Genomic DNA, 21,333 nt, shown 5'->3' on the forward strand with positions numbered 1-21,333 from the left:
TTGTCCTGGTTTAATTATGAAGCAACTTGGGACCAACTTGGTTGAGGTAAAAGCTCACAAGAATCTAAATTACTTTTTTGCCAAGTGGTGGTAAATGTGAGGCCATAGGTTCCTATATTTTAAATTATGTGAGAAATAAACATGCTTGTGGATCCGGTCCGGCTGTTTGATCTTTTGGTAAAACATGTGGTCTTTGACAATGGTTTAGTTCAGCTTTAGATGAAGTCTAGTTTTATTATCCTCTAAAAGGGAGGCGCCCTGTGTTGATTAGTTTTTCATTGTCTTTTTTTTTTGAATGACCGTGGCTGTGGAAGACATATCGTTACTTTATATAATTGTTAACTGTTATACAGCTGTATTTCTGCAGCAGTTGTTAGTGTGGTGGATTTTTTTAATGTTGTAAGATCCAAAGCAGTTGTCGTGGAGAGGCTAAACCTATTTTGTAGCCAGAATTGTTTCAAACAAAATTATGAAAATAATTGTCCCCCCCCCCCCCCACTTGTTTAAGCTTTGAGCCCCTCGAGCATGTGTTGATGTAAAGGGAAAGGATGATGTAAAGGGAAAGGAGGATGCAGTATATTAACGTGTTACAATGTGAAATGCCGAGGTTGTCAATAATATTTTTTTGACAGGACATGAAAAATACAATGTAAACTTTGTAAGATTATGAATTTATAAATAACCTTTTGTTTTCATACATGGTTTATGCAAATAATAAGTAATTTCATCGACAAAGATGTGGTATACTTGTATTTGGATGATAAAATCATACCATGTAAGATCCAAGGAAAAAAGTTGGATGTAGTTCAGAAGAACCTATGTCCAATGACAAACATTTATAACAATATGTCTTCACAATTATGCTTTTTTATTGGCCAACATTAACTCCAATGTTACCTCTAAATGCATGACTATTTGGAGTGATAGTTTTAACTTATCTAATAGTTTCTTTTTAGAACATATCCTAGATAAATCATGAGATTTTTTTATATAAAGAACATACAATGTTGTAAACTTGTTGAAAAGATTGGTATTTAGGTACAGCTACATGGTGGATTAAAGTATAGCTTGTCACTTTGTTCATGCAGATATTCTTATAGAATGAGAATTTTCAAAGTCTTGTCGCATGCTAAATAATGTTTTACGTGTTAATAAGAGTTTAAGCAAGATTATGTTTCCTTAATCCTTGCATCATTAACTAAAGAAAGAATCCACGGATACAAGTGCTTTAGGAGACTTGTGTGTTAGTGAGAAAGTACAAGGGTATGTAATGAGGAAGATAAGAATTTAGAATTGCTATAAAATTGCAATATCAGTTATAAAATCGTGATTTTACTGATTTTAGTTTGATTTTATTAATTTTTGATATTTTACATAATAAATATATTTTGACTTGTAAAATCATATGATTTTACAGTCAACTCATGATTTTACCCGCACCTGTGAAATGATACCATACGAAAACCATGGATTAAGAAAATCTGCTTGTTGTGGTGTCTTTACTCTCTCCCCGTTTGCAAACCCCTATTCAAATGCTTGGGGCAGTCGATTCAGCTATGAGTGATAACTGCGTCAACGTATAGTGCTTGTCTGGGAACACAGACGTTGCTTTGGTGCAATTCATATTCCCAAACGAAATAGCCTACGTTCCTAAACAAGGCAAGTTTTGCTTATTAGTATTTTTAAAAAATTAATAAAATAGCATAGTTTGTATATATTGTGATGGAGAAATGTGGTCGCTATTGAAAGTCACAGTATTTTTAAAAATATTATGAAAAGTTATGGACTGCACTGCACATAAGAGGGGAGAGAGAAAAATAAGAAGAGATCTCGGAAGCATTACTAGCAGGTTGTTAAAATCGTGATTTAAGTTGTAAAATTATATGTTTTTACGAGTTAATATAGACTTTACGTGCTAAATCGTTCATAAAAATCGGAAATGAGTAAAATCGGGTAAAAAACAGTTAATCGTTAAAATCAGGTGAAATCGCATAAAATCGCGATTTTACCACTGATTGAACGAGTTTGCTTGCAGGAGAACAAAATTCAGTGTAGCTGCCATGTGTCACCTGTCTATTGGCTTGAACAGATCGAAAGCAATTTATTTAGTAACCGTGACTCACCGAATCAGTCTTCTGCCACATCAAATTTTTTATTTATTTATTTAGTAATTTACTAGTGTCATAAAATAATCTCAAAACAGATCACCAACAAGAACCAGAGTATGCTATGCTATGTTATGCTATGCTTGCTGTATAAAGGTGGTTTGTTGTTCACTTGTCTTTGAGCAGTATGGCACGCTTGATCATTTATTTGACCATCATGGGCTTTAGTCATGTAATGAATTGGCATTGCTCATTTACTGCATTCCCTTCCTCTTTCTTTGGAGTGTGGCAGTCAAAACACGAGTGCATGTTTTCCTGGTAAGTGTAGGCGTTCCGTCCGGCTACTAAATGTTTTTTTAATTCATTTTATAAAAGTAAATTCTAACTTAAATAACAAACTATATTCCAAAACAAAGTCCAACTTTCAAATCTGTGCATGCAATTATATAATATTTTTATGAAGCATAAGAAAAAATGCTCGCATTATGAAAATAAAGTTATTAACTCAAAAAAAAAGGTGGTCTCAAAAACCTGGCTGAGGGCCTTTGCTGGTTTGACTCTAATGAAATTGAATAAAAATCGTATCCAATTCAATTGCATAATACCAGATATTTGATTGAAATTTAATTTAGTCCTTAAATTTTGTTTCTTTTAAATTGCATCCTTTTATTCCCAAATTAATTGCTAATTTATCAAATAAATAAATAAATAAATTAAGAAGGGTGATAATTGAAACAAAGAAGACCACAATGTGAAACATGAATAAATTGACTGGCAGTTTCATAAATGAGTAGAAAAATTTACTTAGGTTCTCTTACTTTTTAAATGAAAACATTTTAGTCTCATAGTATTTTAAGAATGCGATTGTGACACGTAACTTTATTTTTATTTTTTAGTCTTTTGTTTTAGAAAGGAGTGAGAAAGTGGTTAGAATTTGATGGATGAGAGATAGTCCCGGTTCACATCCATTTTGGCCATAAAAAATATCAATTTTGGTGTTAATGAGTTCCATTCGAAGATAAAAGTTTATCGTAGGTTTACTTTTCCCTTTATATTGTCAGAGGTTGTATTTTTTAAGCTCAATATATTTTTTGGTTTCAAGTTGATTTTTGTTTTAACCTATTTTTCTGAGTTATTTGAAGTCATGGATAGGTTTGTCAAGGTATGTAGGATTTGTTTTTGGTATTTTAGTAAAAAATAGGTTGAAAACCCCTGACCTGATTTTTTGGTGAATCTCCGGTCACTTGAAACTGAATTAGAAGGCGATGCTTCAACTGCTTTATTTTTTTGTTTTCAGAAAACAAGGGGCGGATGACAAATACTTCACCTTTTAATAAAAAAAATCTGCTTAGGCACGCTAGGCTACTTAATCCAGGCCTGCGTGCCTGAGCTTTTTTTTTCATTTGTTTTTTTTTTTTACCTTTTTATTTATTTCTTGCAATTTCATCCTTTATTGATTATTTTTATTCAAATTTAATACTTTATAAGAAATCTTTATGATTTTTTTTTAATAGAACATGATTTAATTCTTACTTAGTTTACATATGACTTCAACGTATTTTTCTTATGGTAGAAGGCATTCTTGTTTTATAGCTATGCTTAAATTTTTTTCGCTTTAATTTTATTTAATCGCTTACCTATGCATATTTTTTTTAATTATTGTTTTATTAGATGAAGTATTGGTTACAAGAAATAATGTTATTAAATATAATTAAGTCTATGGCTTGTCTTTCGAGATCAAATATCTACAACCACATCTATCTCTCAACTTTATAATTTAGTTTTTGATTAAATATCGTTTAGTTTTTACTTGGTTTTTGCATAAAATTATAACATTTTTTTTAATATATGAAACCTTGCATGTTTGTTTTTCTTGTGTTTTATTTATTCACTTTCTTATGTATGTCTGTTTCTATCATTGTTTGATTGAATAAAAAAATTATTATAAGAAACATGGTATTGATTACAACTAGATACATGATCCATGTTGCGAGATCAAATATCTTAATTTACAACTACTTCTTAATTTTTCCAGTTTAAGCTTTAATTATCATTAACGACTTTCTTTTAATGTTTTGTTGGGAGGGGTAATTATTTTATTAAATAAAAAAAATTATTAAAAAAGTTATTAATTACAATTGGGTACATGATCCATATTGTAAGATCAAATATCTTAATTTACATTTATCTCTTGATTTTTTCACTTTAGTCTTTAGTTATCATTAACGATTATTTTTTTTATGTTTATTAGTACAAATAATTCTTGATTTATTTAATTAGATACATGCATAAACTTTTTTATTTGTGATTAAGAATTTTTTATTTAAAGAAACATGTTGGAAAAGCCTACATATTCATTTTTTTTACTGAAAAAAATAATCCGACTTGAGGTGAAACGCGGGTCAAATAACTAGTTGTTCCTAGGAGATGTGGCTTAAGGGTCCATTTGTTTTTTTCATTTCAAGCAACTTTTCAAAGTTATTTTCAAACTACTTTTCGCTTGAAAAAAACATCAAATTAATGTTTTTAAAGTTTTTTTTGATAGTTTTCATGTGTTGATGTAAAAAATAAAATAAAGTCTAAAAAAATATCATTTTAATGGCATTTTCAGTTGAAAAGTACTTTTGCATAAGTAACTTGATCAACATTACCAAATACACATTTATCCTTCATTGCAACTTTCCTTCTTTTTTTTTTAACATTGAAAATCATATCTATTCACCTCTGCATTTTGTAAACCAAAATGATAGAAGAGAGAGAAAAAGAAAGGTACAAGGAAGGCGACTGAACTAAAGAAAAAGAGGTGAGGTTGTACCAAAAATAAAGAGGCTGCAAAGAGAAGTCCATAAAAATCAAAGGTGATTTTCTATTTCTTTTCTTTTCAAATTAGAGTTTCAAACTGAATTTCTATTTTGTTTTAATGATTTTCTATTTTTATTTTGGAATTCGAGTGTGGTGAGAGAGAGCGTGTGTGAAGTTTTCAGCAGTTTTGACTAAATTAGAAATTAGAAATTCTTGGTTAGGATTATGCAAGCCTTGATTTGATTTATTTTTTACTGATTATTTTATAAATATCTTACTTGAATTTTATGATTTATCTAAGAATTGAATTTTTCAGGAATTTATTTTTAGTAATTTTTCCAATCATAACGTTGATAACAATCTTCTCAAGCCTCATTAAGAAAATGGTTGATTTCTAAAAAAAAAAATTATTGGGAGAGCTCAAGTTGTTGGGCTTGCCATTAAAGATAGAAAGAGAAGGTGAGTTGGGAACGGTTGTACTTAGAGTGGTTTTTGTAAATTGAAGAAAGAAACTACATGAAAAGAGTGAATGTGGCTGTGTTTTGAGTTTTGGATGGTGGGTTTTCATGGAAAAGATGTAAGGTCGTGTAACAAGTTGTTTATGTGGAGGATTAAGAGATTGTGTTCTTTTCTTTTAAGAGAGTTTATGTTGTGTCAAGCTTTTAGGTACTGTCAGTGGCTTTTCTTTATCATAAAATTAGAGTTTGATAACAATATATTTGTCATAACCTAATTTTGGATCCTCTAAATTTTTTCAATTTTGTATTTTGGCTTAGGATGCTAAAAAAGAATTGATAAGCCTTTTTTTTTTTTAAAAAAAATGAGATCATACATTTACCATTCAATCATGCCTTTTCTTTTTCATGCTTATTTTCGATCCATTAAAATTCACACACTCATACAAAACACTTTATACTTTTAGAAATCCTGAAAGCAGGACATCAATAAAAATCCAAAATCATTGCATTGAGATTAATTGGTCTAATTTTGGTAAAAAATTAATCCAAATGGATGAGAAATAATGGGAGGAAAGTAATGTCAAAGAGTTTACCAATATAGTAGAATTGTTAAAAAATACAATTAAATCAAATAATGAAGAGCTGAGAATAGTTGACATAGGAATCAATAAGAATTAAGGGGAATTGAAGGTATGAACATTAATTTCTCAGAGAAAAAAGGTAATCTGATCAAACTACTAAGAAAGTATGATGATTTTTATGGATAATCTTATGCCAACATGTTTAATCTAGATATAGACATCATGAGATTTTTATTGATAGATAGATGTAAATTTATGAAGTAGAAGTTAATTTGGATGAGGCGTGATATGTTGATCAAGACAAAAGGGAAGTATAAGAGCAATTTGAAATGATATTTCTAAAAGTCATTAAGTATCCTTCATAGGTATCTAACATTATGACAATCCTAAAAAATAAAATGAAAAGGTCCCAATAGGTGTAGACTTTAAGGATCTAAACAGGGCAAGCTCCAAAGATGTCAACTGGAAAACAAAGTAATTAATTTTTTTCACTCTCTCAATTCCTCTTTCCTTCACTTGATTCTTTCTTAAATTAGTGTTTTATAAGTTAGACTTTGTAAGTTTACAAGGTTATTCTCTCACTTTTCTTATTTTTTTCCTTGAATTTTTTTTTATGTTTTTCCCTTAGTTTTCTCTCTTTCTCTCTCGCCTTTTCTTTTCTTTCTTTTCCTATTCTGCTTTTGCCCAGTCGGCAACATATAAAAAGAAGGAAGAGCTAATTTGTTTTATTTTTTAATGGCAAATAACCATTTTACCCTTAATGAATCGTTTTGCTTTTATTTGACAGTCTTTTTTTTAGCACTATCAAACTCCGTTCATCCTAAAATTTTAACCAGATTTTATTAAATATATTTTAAGATCCCTTGTAAAATTTTAGCTCAATATGATGGTTGGATTGAAAATTATGTCCAATAACGTAAAACTGGTCAAATTGTAATTTTTCATTAAATTTATGAATTTCTTCAAAAATTCTGAAATTTTGACCCAAGCTAAAGTATCATATTAGAAGGCTTCACGTAAATTTCAAATTTTTTTAATAACTCAATCAAGAATTATGAATTGTTTTTATATAAAACTAATAAAAAAATATTGATAAAATCTTGACTTGGGCTATAGCCCATCCAAGCCTTTATCATGCCTCCGCCCTTGGTCATGTTATTCCATGATAAGATGCATAAAGAGATCGAGGTGTACATGAATGGCATGATCATCAAGTCAAATGAGGAAGATGATCACGTCAACATCTTAAAAAAATCTTTGATAGATTGTGGAAGTACCAATTAAAATTGAACCTAACAAAGTGTACCTTTGATCTACATTTTTTTTTAATGAAGGAGCTTTAACTTTTCGAGAAAAGAATCCTTATAAGGAATGTACTATCATTAAACCAAAAAAAAACATAACTTCTCGAGGACATACCAAAAGAAATTTCTTTATTTTTATTTAAAAAAAAACAAGAGAAAGTTTTAATTTCTCGAGGACATGATCATTAAAATGTCAATTATCTAGAAATGAAAATGATCAACATACAACCATAAAAGGGGAACAAAAAATGCATACAATCACACAATTAAAATAAAAACATAACTTCGCAATAAGCAAACAAATATATCCATATATAAAATTTCACACCGAAGTCGGATAATTATATCTTAAATGATCCAATTGCAACCCTGCAATCCAACTTTCTAATCTCTTTACAGGGTATTAATTCTAATCTTATAGCACCTAAAAAAATAAATCACTAATGACTTCATCCACAAGATTGCCACACAATGATACATAATCATAACACTTTAAATATTCATTATGATACATTTAAAAACTTAATAATACATTCAAATTTATTCGAAATAGGCAATGATTTACTCAGGGGTTTGAAAATGAATAGTGTTGGCATGTGGTTTAAAACATCGATGTGTGTAACTCAATTATAAAGCAATGGTGGGTGAATTTCACATGTCAATGCTAACCCGTAAAAAATATAACAAAATTTCTTTATCAATATTTAGAGTATGAATTTTGCTAAAATTCCTTTTCTTTTTAGAGTATGATCTTTGCTAAAATTTTGGGTGGATTTTGACAAGAAAAGATTATTGTTTCGGACTGACTTTGTTTGATGGATTTTGAATTGAAAAAAAAAGGCTATTTGGTGTGTTGTGGGTCTTTGGGTTTTGTCAATAAAGATAGTCTGATATGTAATGCTCTAATATGTGATGCATGACAGTTGTGGCTATTGTTGCTAGATATGGTTTAGGGCAAGAGACAATTTAATTTAGTCTCTCTCTCTCTCTCTCTCTCTCTCTCTCTCTCTCTCTCTCTCTCTCTCTCTCTCTCTCTCTCTTTCTCTCTTATATATGTGATTTTCCTAGTTTTTCTTGTGTCCAATCCTTTTTTTTCTTCTTCATAGTCCTCACATGTAGCTTTTTTTTTAATGATCTATTTATATTGTTGGATTTTTGTCAAAATACAAAAAATTAATGACAATGGAATATTTTTATATTTTTCTTTTTTTAATAAGGTTCTCTTCCTACAATTTGTTTTTTCATTTTTGCTTAAATCTCTATTTATTTATTTATTTTTATTTCTATCATCTTCCATTATATTATGTGATTTAATAAGTGTATTTTACTTGTTCATTAAGTTCAAAATAGTTTGGAATGAGAAGAAAACCCATCTTATCTCTTACCGACATATTTTATTTGTTGTTTTATTACTTTATTAAGAACATTAAAAGATAGATAATATAGACAATAACTTAATTGCCAATATTAATAGCAAAGTTTATAAGTACATAATGAAAAAAGGAATTCAACATATAAAACCTAACACTAGTTAAGATCAACATTATGCAATAATAAATAATTTAAAGCTCAATTTTCATAACTTGAAAAAAAAAAACTTTTGAAATTAGGATGGTTTTTAAGCTTGAGAGATGGCTTGTCATGACCTTTGTTGTTGGGCTTGATTTTGAAGAAAAAAATAGTTTATTTCTTTAAGTAAATTATATTGGATCAACTCGAAATGGATTGTTAATCTTGAGACATTGATGTATATGGTACCCCACGAGTAAATATCGATTTAAGAATCCATTTTAACTCTTTATTTTTGGTTTATGTTTAAACTTTAATTTTATTTGTTTTTGAGTTTCTTAACACAAAATATATTAGGTTTGAAAGATTTAGATATGGATTATGTTTTATTAATTTGATTAAATGGCAATTTAATGAAACAGTGATGACAATGAAGATCATATTCAATGTACAAAATGGGACAAGGTGATCAAAAATCTTATTGCAAGGTACCACAAGCACATAGAGGTTAGAGGTGTCATGTTTAAAGTTACGTCTTTGAGCTTTAATATTATTCAATTTAGTCCTATTGTTTGAAAATAGAAAAAAATAATTAGAAGATATTTTCTAATTTTCTAATTTGATTTTTTTTTAATGATAAGAAATGAACATATTTTCTAATTTTTCTATAAAAGAATAAAGACAAAAAGGAAAATTGGAGATGTAAAATGAATAATATATTTTTATTTATTTAAACTTTCATAGAAATGAAAGTATTTTAATACACTACTTTTTCATTAACTCTAAGTCCATCACTAATTAATTTCTTTTTAAAATATGGCTAAATATATCTTTATATAATAGCTTAAGTTTCCAATTAGCTTTTACATCTCTAGTGATGTCAATTTAACCTTTGAGTAAAAGACATTTCTAAAGTTAAGTGATCACACATCACATGTTTTGATTTTAAAAATAAACAGGCTATCTTTATACTTTGAGGTTTGTTTTTAGAAAATATTTATATATTATAAATACCCATTATATTCATAATTTTTGTTAGATCTCAAAAAGAGGGCATTTTTTTAATTAAAATATTAAACTTATAAGTTACTTGTAATAAATTTATAAAAGTTTAATTACTTTGGATGACATATCACAAACAATTCTAATGGATTTAAATTACAGATCTCATTTTAGTTTAATTTTAACTATCATGTTAAAGACATATGATATAGATATATAATATTATGATTAATGAGTTATTTGGATTGAATATGATTGTTTATCATGTATTTAATAAACACATACAAAGAGAGAGACAAACTGCAAACATTTTTGTTTTTATAAAATATTAGAAGGAGAACCTAGTATTAAAAACTAAGTTGTCGGTATTTTTTATATTTTTATTCTTTAAAGATTTGGAAAAAAAATAGTAAAATAAAAAAAGTTATTTTTAAAACTGTTTTTTACATAATTAGGATATATTTTGAATGTCAGATCTAATGGGTCATGTCTCGAGTTTTGGTTTGGATTTGGTGCATGATACCTCAGATTCAATCCAATACTAGGTTTAAGGAGCTTAAGGATTTGGGTTAAGACTGTTTTTAGGGTGCTCGGGATTCTATTAGGGCCAATTTTAGGGTTTGTGTCAAGAATTGGATTAGAAGGCTCAAGATTTGGTTCTAGACCTGTCGAGTTGAGGCAAACACTTAGTTCGAGGTGATCGAGAGTCAGTTTAGACTATGTTCAGAGCGATGAAGGTTTAGGCCAAGACTTTGTTTAGGGCACCTAGGGTTCGGGTTAGGACCTAGACTAGGGTGTCTGAGAGTTTGATCTAACAACTGAGGTTTGGCTTAAGGTTAAAGAGTCGATCGAGGTTCAGTTGACCTAGTTCATAATGCTTAAGCGTTGAGCGGGGACCAGGTCTAGAATAATTAGGGTTTAAGCTAGGACCTAGTCCAAGGAGTTTAAGAGTTGGCCTAGGACTAGGTTCGAGATGATCGAGGTTTAGGTTAGGATTTGGTCCAAGGCAGTTGGGGGTCTAAGGTGTTTTTGGTTCAAGTTGGGCCATTGTATAGGGTTAGGGATGCATTAGGTTCAAGTTAAGACTGAGTATAGGATGCCCGTTATTAGAAATGCACCAAGAAGTGGAATTCAGACGTTTAAAATTCAGGATAAAAGCCTGTTTAGTATTGTTGTAACAATTGTTTTTTAAAGTGCTTTTCGCTTAAAAATACATTAAAATAGTGTTTTTTTTTTAAATTTATTTTTTACATCAGCACATCAAAACGATTCAAAAATATATAAAAAATAATTTAAAAAAATGTTTTTTGAATTTTCTCAAAAGCGTGTCCACACGCCGCTTTGCCAAATAGACTAGTGTCAGTGTAGGAATAAGTTTGTGGCACTAAGGTTTGAGATAGGGTCATATGGTTCAAATAGAGATTAGAATCAAGTGTTGAGCCAAGACTAAGTACGAGATGCTAAAGAGTTGGCTTTAGGTCAGTTCATGGTGCATCTGGATCACGTTTGAAGAAATCGAGTTTCTAGTTCTAAAAGTCTCAAAGTTAGTCCCAATAACTTTAGTATCCAACTAGATATGTTGCTCGCACTTCACTGTGGACCGAGCTAATTTTTCTTAATGTAAAAAAAGTGTTATGCTAAAAATAATTCAAATCCCGAGTCAATGGTTCAAGTGGTAATTTAAATAATATAAAACAACAACAACAATAAATAAATTTACAAAAAATAAAACAACGAAAAAAAAATAAGAAGAATCACACATAAGCCTATTTGAATTATCAAACAATTCAATGCTAACCTAATTGATGTAAAACCGCAAAAAAGAAGAAGCAAAAAACATGAGCTTAAAAAAGGGGCAAAAAACTAAGAAAATCTATGCAAACCTTTTAAACCTGGTCTAATCTAAAAACTCGCAATTCATTAAATCCTGTACTCGAGTTCAATCAATAAGCTTAAATGTCATCTAATTTGATTTTGAAAGATGGAATCGTTGAAAAAATATTAATAAAAAAAACAACAAAAAGAATGAATATAAAATTTGAGAGAAAAATGCCTAAGGAGGATGAAGTAAAAAAAAAAAAGGGGGAATGATCTCAAACAAACTAAATAGTAATTAAAAGAATGAGTATCAAATTTGAAATATTAAAAAATCACAGAGGGTAAAACTACAAAACATTTGTAATCTGATATATTAAAAAAATGATAGGGGTTGAAATTGAAAAAAAATAATCATAGAGAGCTAAGCTAATATAACCAAACCTAAACAAATAAGAAAACTAAACCAAAAACAATAAAGGATAAAAAAAATAAGAAAACATAAGCTCAAAAAATAAAAAAAAGAGAAACAAAGCAAACTTATGAGAACCTTTAAACTTGGTCTAATATCTAAAACCTACAACTTATGAGATCCTAAATCTGAGTTTAATTAAGAAACTTAACTCTCAATAAATTTGTTTTTGAAGGATGAAATCAAGGAAAAAATATTAATAAAAAAACTTGCAAAAGAAAAAAAATAGCAACAAAATAATAAGGAAAATTTTTCTAAAAAAACCTAATGGGGATGAAATTTGAAAAAAAATAATTTAAAATGATCCAAGTAAGATTAAAAATCATAAGGGGTAAAATTAAAAATTATTTGTATTATAATAGATTATTTATAGATTAAAAAATAGTAGGGGTGAAATAGAAAAAAATTATAAAGAGCTAACATAATAGAATCAAACTGAAAGAAATAATAAAATAAAACTATAAAAAAGAAGAAAAAAAGAAAATATCAATTTAGAAAAGGGCAAAAAAACCAAGCAAGCCTGACAAACCTCTTAAACCTAGTCTAATATTTAATAATCGAATCTCATGAAATCTTTGACTTAGATTCAATTAAGAGGTCTAATTCTAACCAATTTATTTTTGAAAGATGATATCGGTAAAAACTTATTAATAAAAAACCCTACAAAAGCAACAATAAGAATGAGAAAAATTTTTGATAGAAAAAACCCAAGAGGGATGCAATTTAATGAAAAAAATAAAAAATGATCCCAAATAAAATAATCAGCAATTAAAAGAATAAGAATCAATTTTTAAAGATTAAAAAAATCATAGAAGGTGAAATTGAAAAACATCTATAAGAACCAAACAAACCCAAGAAAACATTTTAAATCTGGTCAAATTTTAAAAACTTGCAACAAACCTTGTATCCGAGTCCAATCAAGAAGTTTATTACGAATCAATTTAAAAATATCACTTTAAAAAAACTTGTGAAAGCAAAAAAAATTGGCAATTAAAAGAACATGCATTAAATTTGATAGGAAAAAATAGAGGGTGAAATCATAAAACAAAATTAATTTAAAAAATGATCCCAAATAAAAACTTTTCAATCCTAAAAAATTAGTAATTAAAAGAATAATGATTAAATTTGATAAGAAAAAAAAGTAAAAGAGGGTGAAATCACAAAATAAAATCAATTTAAAAAATGACTTAAAGAAAAAATAGCAATCAAAAGAATAATAATGAAATTTGAAAGATAAAAAAATTTAAGAGGGGTAAAATTGTAAAAGGCATATCAATTTTATAGATTATCGAAGATAAAAAAAATCATAATAAAAAAGAGATCAAATCTCAAGAACCAACAAATTAAATGGTTGTTCTTGAATTTTTAAAGGGTTGGCGTAAAAATCTAGATGGAGAAAGAGAAGAAGAAAGAAAAAGATATATCCATTAGGGTCTAGCCATCGTGAATGGTGGCACATGTGTTGCCTTATCAAGTCAGGGATGCCGGGATATTTCAAACAGTGCCCAAGAAGGCGGTGTTTGGTGGCCACCCACACACTTTTTAATTATATTTAATAAATATAATTTGCAACAATGCCTCTGAGTATTTTTAAAATTTACAATAAAAATAAAGTTAAATGACCAAAAAAGTCATTGAATGAGTTTAATTGGTTTTATTTTTAAGAGTTTCAAACTAATTACACTATTCTATAAAATATAAAGATACATAAATACTCGAGTAGAATGCAATTGATTATTTTATTTAAGGAGTAATTTGAATGTACATTTAAAAACAAAATTACTAATATAACTATATACATTTAGTAAAAAAACATTTATGTTATAGTAAAAAGACAATGTTATCCCAATACAAAGTTAAAAGATTGAATGTTAAAGAATAAAATAGTAATTTTTCTATTTTAATAATAGTAAATTATATCTTAAACACAGTAACTTTACTAGCTAATTTATTTATTTTTTTTATTAAAATCAAATGCATTTTTTGAAAAAAAAGAAGAAGGAAAAGCTCGTGAACCAAATAAGTTATAATATAATATAATATAATATCTCATAAATACGAAGGGATTTATGAGAGACAACTCTTGAATACGAGGATAAATCGAGGTATTTAACGTATCAGATTTATGAAATCAAAATATATCATGTGCAACTCACGTCACTTTTAACTTCGTTTCCGATGAACAAAAGGATTCAAAGATCTATTGGATAATGATAATTTATTGAGGGATTAAACTGGTACTATAATGCACACTCTTTCGATTTGATTTTGATAAAGGAAGAGAGAGCGATAGACAGACAGAGGAAGCCGAGAGACGAGGCAATTTTCTCGAATTGAAAAGTAAAAAACACGATGGGTGGTGGTGAATTGAGATACGAGATTTCACAAAATGCCTACATAAAACTAGTACTCCACTCTCTCAAGCACAAAACTTCCGCCGTCAACGGGGTTTTCGTTGGCAGTTCCTGTGACAATGTTGTCCAGATCATCGACTCTGTTCCTCTGTTCCACAACCACCTAGGTCTCCTGCCTCCTCTCGAGATCTCTCTCATCATGGTAAACAACTAGCTCTCAAGATTTTCTTTTTCACTTTTGATAAGTAAAAGTAAGATCCTTTGTTAATTCAATTTAATTAACATATACTTGTTAGTCATAATTTGAAAAGTTCTGGGATTGATTTATACTTATGAGATGAGAATGTTGAATTTTTTTTGTAAAAAAAAAAATGGGTTTCTTGAATTGTTTGTGAATAGATAGAGGAGTATTATAGAGCTCGAGATTTGGGTATAGTGGGTTACTTTCACGCAAATGAGAGGTCTGATGATGTGGAGCTTGGTAATGTTGCAAAGAATATTGGCGATCACATCTATCGCTACTTTCCCCAAGCTGCCATTCTTTTGGTATGTATTCTTTCTGTTGTAGATGATGATGCTCTTGTCTGTTGTTTCTTGCTGGCTTTCATTTTGAACCCTTTTGTGTGTTTTTTTTTTTAAAATTTCTCTTTAGTTAGATAACAAAAAGCTTGAAGCTTTGCCAAAGGGGAAAGATGGGCTCCTTGTTATGCAGGTTAGTAGCTTTGTCTTATCCCGGTTGTATTATTTGGAAGACATTTATGAACTGAAACATCTAATGTTTGCTGGGAACATTTAGCAAGTGTTGGTGCCATCATAAAAGAGCCTTTGGTTGCCTATGCAGTGACTGAGAAGATAAATATTACATTATCCTTCTATAACCTTTTCTGAGTGGCGTCAGAATCACTGCTTTTGATATATCCACAGATTGGACTATAGTTTATGACCAGTTTGCCTGGGGTCAATGGCATGCCTATGATTTATTCAACAGAGAATGAATCAATCCAATTTATGTTGTTTTTCATGGTGTTTTATCTACTGATTTGGGCTGCTTGGTAGGGAAAAAAAGGGGGTGCAAATCTGGCATTTTTCGTTGTTGTTACTCGTATGGCAGGCATAAGAGGGGTGTGTGTGTAGGATACAATTGTCATTATAAAAAAAGAACAAGGAGAAGCGCCTTTTCCATTATGCTTTTAGTGGGTGGAAAAATTTGAATAACGTCTTCTAGATGTTTCCCAACCCCAAGCTTTATCATGGAAAAATTGAAGAGCACTAAGGGGTGTCTAAAAATGCTGTTGCACATTGTGACAATGAAAGATATGCAAATCAACATGAAGTTTTCTGTAAGCCTACCAGTCTGCTATACTTGATGTCTGGCGCTTTTAGCTCTCCAATTTCAATGTCTGAATAATCTTGCATGAATTTAATTTTCCACGAGAACTCTCTCTCGTGATCTCGAATAGAAACACAGGCTTCCATTCCAAATTCAAATGATTTACATCAGAGTTGATAGCCCCAGGCATAGTCTCTAAGAACAGTTGCTTATCCCGAGAGCTAAAGCTAGTCTAACACATTCATGAGCTGCTTGACTTGGCATCACCATCTCTCTTTTAAAAGAGAGGGTTGTGCTGTGTGAGAATTTGTGCTGTGTTATGGTTTATGGACAACTTGGGTCCATGATATGTTAGTATTTGGCCATTGTTTCTAGTATTTTTCCTACGAGGAATTGTATGATGTGTAATTTGTCTGAAATTGGATCAATCCATATTGATTCACTGCCTCCATTATGTTGTTGCTAGCAAATCAAGTTGGGTCTCAATTTATTCTCCAGTTGGATCTGGGCGGAATTGAGTGAGTTCATTTTGTGTTTTGAGTTTGGGTTTCCATTTGTATTTGGAACTGGTGTGCAGCCCTGTCTTGATTTGTGTGAAAATTTCATGTCTGTTTGGGTCTCCATTGTATGGATGAATAAAGCACATGCATTGAATTCTGTGCTGGGATGGAGTGATATCACAAAAGGAAGAGCCATGGTGTTCTATGTGGAGAGATTGATTTATTTATGAGATTTTAATGAATCCATTGATTTTAATAATTCATGTTACTATGACCCTGCATTATCTATTACTTGAACAGGAAGCTCTCAGTTTGTGTTTGGGTCTAATTTTACTAGTTTTTAATCACGCCATTGGCTTCCCATTTGCAATTAGAATCCTGTAAAAGTTTCAGGAGTTAGGCAACACGTGATGTACTCTATCAATAGAATGAGTTCAATTGATGGTTGTTCCTTGTGCATCAACTATTACACTATCATTTTCCACCAGGAGGCTTCTGTAATCTGCATTTGTTACTGTAGGGATTCCATAATGCAATTGGCATTGCCTCTCCTATTTCTGGTTGTGAGTAGCTTAAGAATTTCCCTTGTGCTCACGAATTGTGCATACCAATCCTGTTTTCTGAGCATCAGGGCAGATAGTAGCATCTGTATGAAGCTTGACATTACCTTGTGCTGGGGGCATCCATACTTCTCTTCAACTAGCTTTTAAACTCTCATGTGATCTCTCTGTTGCTGCTCTGTAGTCTGATAGGCAGTTAATGGCTCTATTGATGATAACTATAACTATACTTAGATGCCAGATTTAATTGTTTATCCATATTTCGTGATTTATAGATATGTTGGAATATCAGTGATCATCTGTCAAGTTACCTTTTACAGATACGCAACTTTCTATGTGCCTATGTGTTTACTGATCTGAGGTCCTTTTCATGCATGATATGTTTTTGGTGTAGTTATCTGTTTGAACCTTTTAATTTCTTGGTTTCTCCTATGTTAGCATCTCGACAGTTACTTTTGTGATTATTTTGTTACAGTTCACTGCTGTGTGCAAAAATTAAACAATCTCGTCCCCCTGCAATCTCACCATCATTAATTCATACCACTTACTAATTGATAGATGAACACTAGTATGATGGTTCCATTTAATGAATTTTCAGTCAAGTGGCTAAATACATTTGTTCCCTTGTACTAGCTTTATACAAGGGATGCATCCAAGAACTGGAAGCTAGCTGGATCTGATGGAGGCTGCCAATTGACAACTAAGGAACCAGCAGCAAATGCTGTTCTATTGGATTATATTTCATCCAAGAAGTGGGAGGATGTGGTAGACTTTGATGACCACCTTGATGACATTACCAAGTAAGCATCATATGCATGTGTGAGTGTGAGTGTGAGTGTGAGTGAATGGTGTCTTCTGTTTTCATATACATGCAGACAAGTTTAGCATCAGGCACTGCTTTGCACCTTATTTATTCTTCGAAATCATATCAGCAATTTGTTTTTGTATTTGCAGGGACTGGCTGAATCCAGAACTCTTCAAGTAAGGTTGGCCCCAGACATGCATATGGACCAGACGAAATTTAAATGTTAATGATTTGGATGATCATTGGCCCCGTGGTTGCCATGACTAAGAAAATCTTGCAGTGATATATGTGTTAAATTGTGAAGTTTCCCAGATAAGGAACCCGATATTTTCTTCTGAGAAGTAGTACTGTGTTGGAGTTAAGAGTTTAGAAGTGGAATGGCTGCCCCCTCTCCATAAATACATCACTACTATCTGTTTAATATCCTATTTTCCTCATCAAATTGACTGGATATGTAGTTTGGTAGGTGATTTCCTAAGAGTTCTTGTATTGATGCTATATCATGTGATCTGTTCTTCATTGGAAGCTCGTTGTGCGATCTTGAGGGCAAAGCATTAGCCCTCATACAATTGAATTCAAAAAGAATATTTGTAATGGAAAGGTAAGGCTAGAAAAAAGGGCCCAACTCGTATGCTGGTAGTCGATGTGGGGTACTGCCTCCCACTACCTCATCTCAAAAAGAATATGCTAGTATGCTAGTAGTCCAATCACTCGAGAAAGGCAAGCCTTAGGAAAATAAATAAATACATAAATAAATAAATAAAGGGGCTCTGCTATGGGAAGACATATGACATTGCTATATTGTGGATTATAGCGTAATGGTATTTTTCTTGTTCAAATTATAGCAAGAAAAGAGTGGATTAAGAGGTAAAATGATTTTTTCATTGAGTTTAATTGGTATTTTCAAATTGAATGAGATCAATTAAATTCCTCACATTCTTACATTGTATAATGCAGTTACTATTAACCTTCGGAATAAAAAACAATTGTTTGGCTAACAAGGATTTCAGTCTTTTTTTTAAATCAAAATAGATAAAAGATTAAAATACTTTTAAAAAAAATGCAAAACTTGATATCAGGGTTTTTATATTTTTTATCATGATTTTTTTTTCAATTTGCGCAAATTAGTATTGCAACAAATAATAAATATTATAAAAATAAAAAAGTTATTGGTATATGTGTATAATGCTGTCCATGTTTTTTGGGTAACATGTGTGACGACGTTTGATGAGAAAAAAATAGCTAATCACTAATCACCCAAAAGCTCTAGTTGAGGCATAATTGATGGATGTGAAGTGTGTGTTCAATTCATGGTGGTTCAACCGATGAGAGTGGAGTATGTGTTTAATTCATGGTGGTTGACTTTCTTTTTCTTTTCTTTTGATTGTTTTCTTTTTCAATCTTAACATTTTATTTTATTTAATTTTTATTTGCAGTCTTGATCTTTATTCTCTTGATTGCTATTTTTTTATCTTTTGGTTATTTTATTTTGTTTTTGAATTTATTCCATAATTATTTTCTTTCATTTAGTTTTTGTACTAGATTTGGTTCTCATTATTTCAATTGTTATTTGTTTATTTGTTTTTTTTTTAATTTTTTTTTAAGATTAGGAATTTTGCTTCGTTATTTTTTCGTGTTTGCCTTCTATGTGTTAATCCTAGTCTCATGACCCGAGTCATTGGTTTTGAATTTTAGCCCCGTTTAAGTTCAATCTTTTTTTTAGTTTCTTTTTTACAAATTGATTTTTCTTTGAATTTTTTTTCTTGATATTTTTTTAATTGATTTTTTTTCATCTTTATCCTTTGACATTAAATTATAGGCTCTTCAGCTTTGTGATTTTTCCACTTTTCTTTCTATTGGGTTATCTCAGGTTTGGGTTAGTTAAGTTAACCCAGGTAGACTTATGTTTTTTTTTTCAAAATTTTTGTATTGATGTAACTTTGGTCTTTTATTCTATGTTTTTTTCTTAATTTAAATTTCTTATCCCACTCTCATTTCACGTGTAGTAGGTTAATCAAGTTAACCCGAATTGACTTGGATTTTTTTTCTTTGATGTTTTTTTTCCTCAATGTCATCCTTTGACATTAGATTATTGAGCATTGAGATTTGTGGTTTATTCCTCTTTTCTTTTTTACATGGTTATCCCGATCTCATATCTCGGGTAGCGAGTTAATCAAATTATCCCAAGTTGTTTAAGGTTATCACCACTTAGACAGTTTTTTTTACATTGAAAAAATTTGACTAGGCACATGGCGTAACATGACCCATTTATATAGTCGAATGACATTTGACGTAGCCATTGCCAAAGCCTTGTTGTGGACAACTTTGATGAAATCAATTCAACAGTTAGGCCCTGTTTATATTTCGGAAAGTAGTTTTCTTTTGAAAAGTGGTTTTAATGGAAAATGAGTTCTTAGAAAACAAATTATTTCGATGTTTGTTAGTGTCATGGAAAATAAGTTGGAAAACACTTTTCGGTATTTGGCTATGTCATTGAAAATGAACTGAAAATAACTTATTAATATTTTAATTTTTTTCAAGTTTATTAAAAGAACAAGGACCAAATGTGACATATATAAAAAAAATTAAAGGAGGATGAAATTGGAAAAAAAAATCAAATTGCATAAATTATTTCAAATAAAATAAATAGCAATCAAAAGAATAGAGACTAAATCTAACAAATAAAAAAAAATCAAAAGAGGATAAAATTAAAAAAATCAATTTCATAAATTATTTTATATAAAATAAATAACAATAAAAAAATATGGATAAAATTTAATAAATAAAACTTTTCAATTAAGAAAAGGATAAGAGAAGAACAAATAACAATCAACAAAATGAGGATCGTAGTTGGTATAAAAATCAAATTCTAAGGGATGAAGCTGAAGAAAAAAATCAAATTTTGTATGGATATGAGAAGAACGAAGAATTCAGGGTTTGTTGAAGTAATGATAAATTAGATTAAAATATCATCAATTAGGGTTGATAGGATGTAGTAGAATATAAAAATAAGTTATATGAATTTTAAATTAATTATATGTTGCATTTAATTTTGGATAAGTTGCCAAAGTTAGAGATTTTGGGTGGATAGTTAGAATCAGCTAATAATATAATTAACTATGCTTGATGATTTCAATCAATAGAACATGAATACAGTAAGATTATGGCAAATTACACGTTGCATAGGATTAATGATAAGTTGATGAATTTGATATTTTCTTTGAATTATTTTAATTTTCTATGAATGTAGGTTTGATTTAATACAATTAATCATGAAAATATCCATTAGATTTCATATCATGAATTATATTTAATTTTGGTGAAATTTGCTTTTATGTTAAATTTTGAGAATTTAATTGAATTTGCTATGAATTTTGTCAATTAGGGTTGGAGCAACGTAATTTAGTTAAAATTACGTCTAATTGACTAGAATTTGATTTGTTTCTCTTACAAAATATCTTATAACATATTTATGTTATATCATTATACTGACACTATTGTTCCTGATGTAAACAATAATATCATATCAATTAAAATTTTATCGTGATTTAAATGAGACATTTGATTAAATGTCACGGTTCTAAACCGTGATAAAATTTTAATTGATTTCACTCTTCAAAAACACAACATTTAATGAAATTTTGCATTTTTGAATCGCGACATTAATTAAATATCACAATTTAGAACCACGACATAAAAAAAGTGTGTTATTTCATCTAAACGTTTCGCTGTTCTG

The 21,333-nt window shown here is 29.8% G+C and overlaps 1 protein-coding gene across 1 annotated transcript; it reads left to right on the plus strand.

The window, feature by feature from the left end:
* The first annotated feature begins 14,164 nt into the window (after window positions 1–14,164).
* Window positions 14,165–18,122, plus strand: LOC133680909 (ER membrane protein complex subunit 8/9 homolog). The gene is made up of 5 exons (XM_062103935.1): window positions 14,165–14,604; window positions 14,802–14,948; window positions 15,055–15,114; window positions 17,426–17,592; window positions 17,747–18,122. The coding sequence occupies exons 1-5, from the start codon at window positions 14,401–14,403 to the stop codon at window positions 17,775–17,777; spliced, it is 609 nt and encodes a 202-aa protein (XP_061959919.1). The 5' UTR covers window positions 14,165–14,400; the 3' UTR covers window positions 17,778–18,122.
* Window positions 18,123–21,333: the final 3,211 nt, after the last annotated feature.

Source organism: Populus nigra, chromosome 1 (genome assembly GCF_951802175.1).
Source record: "Populus nigra chromosome 1, ddPopNigr1.1, whole genome shotgun sequence".
NCBI lineage: Eukaryota > Viridiplantae > Streptophyta > Magnoliopsida > Malpighiales > Salicaceae > Populus > Populus nigra.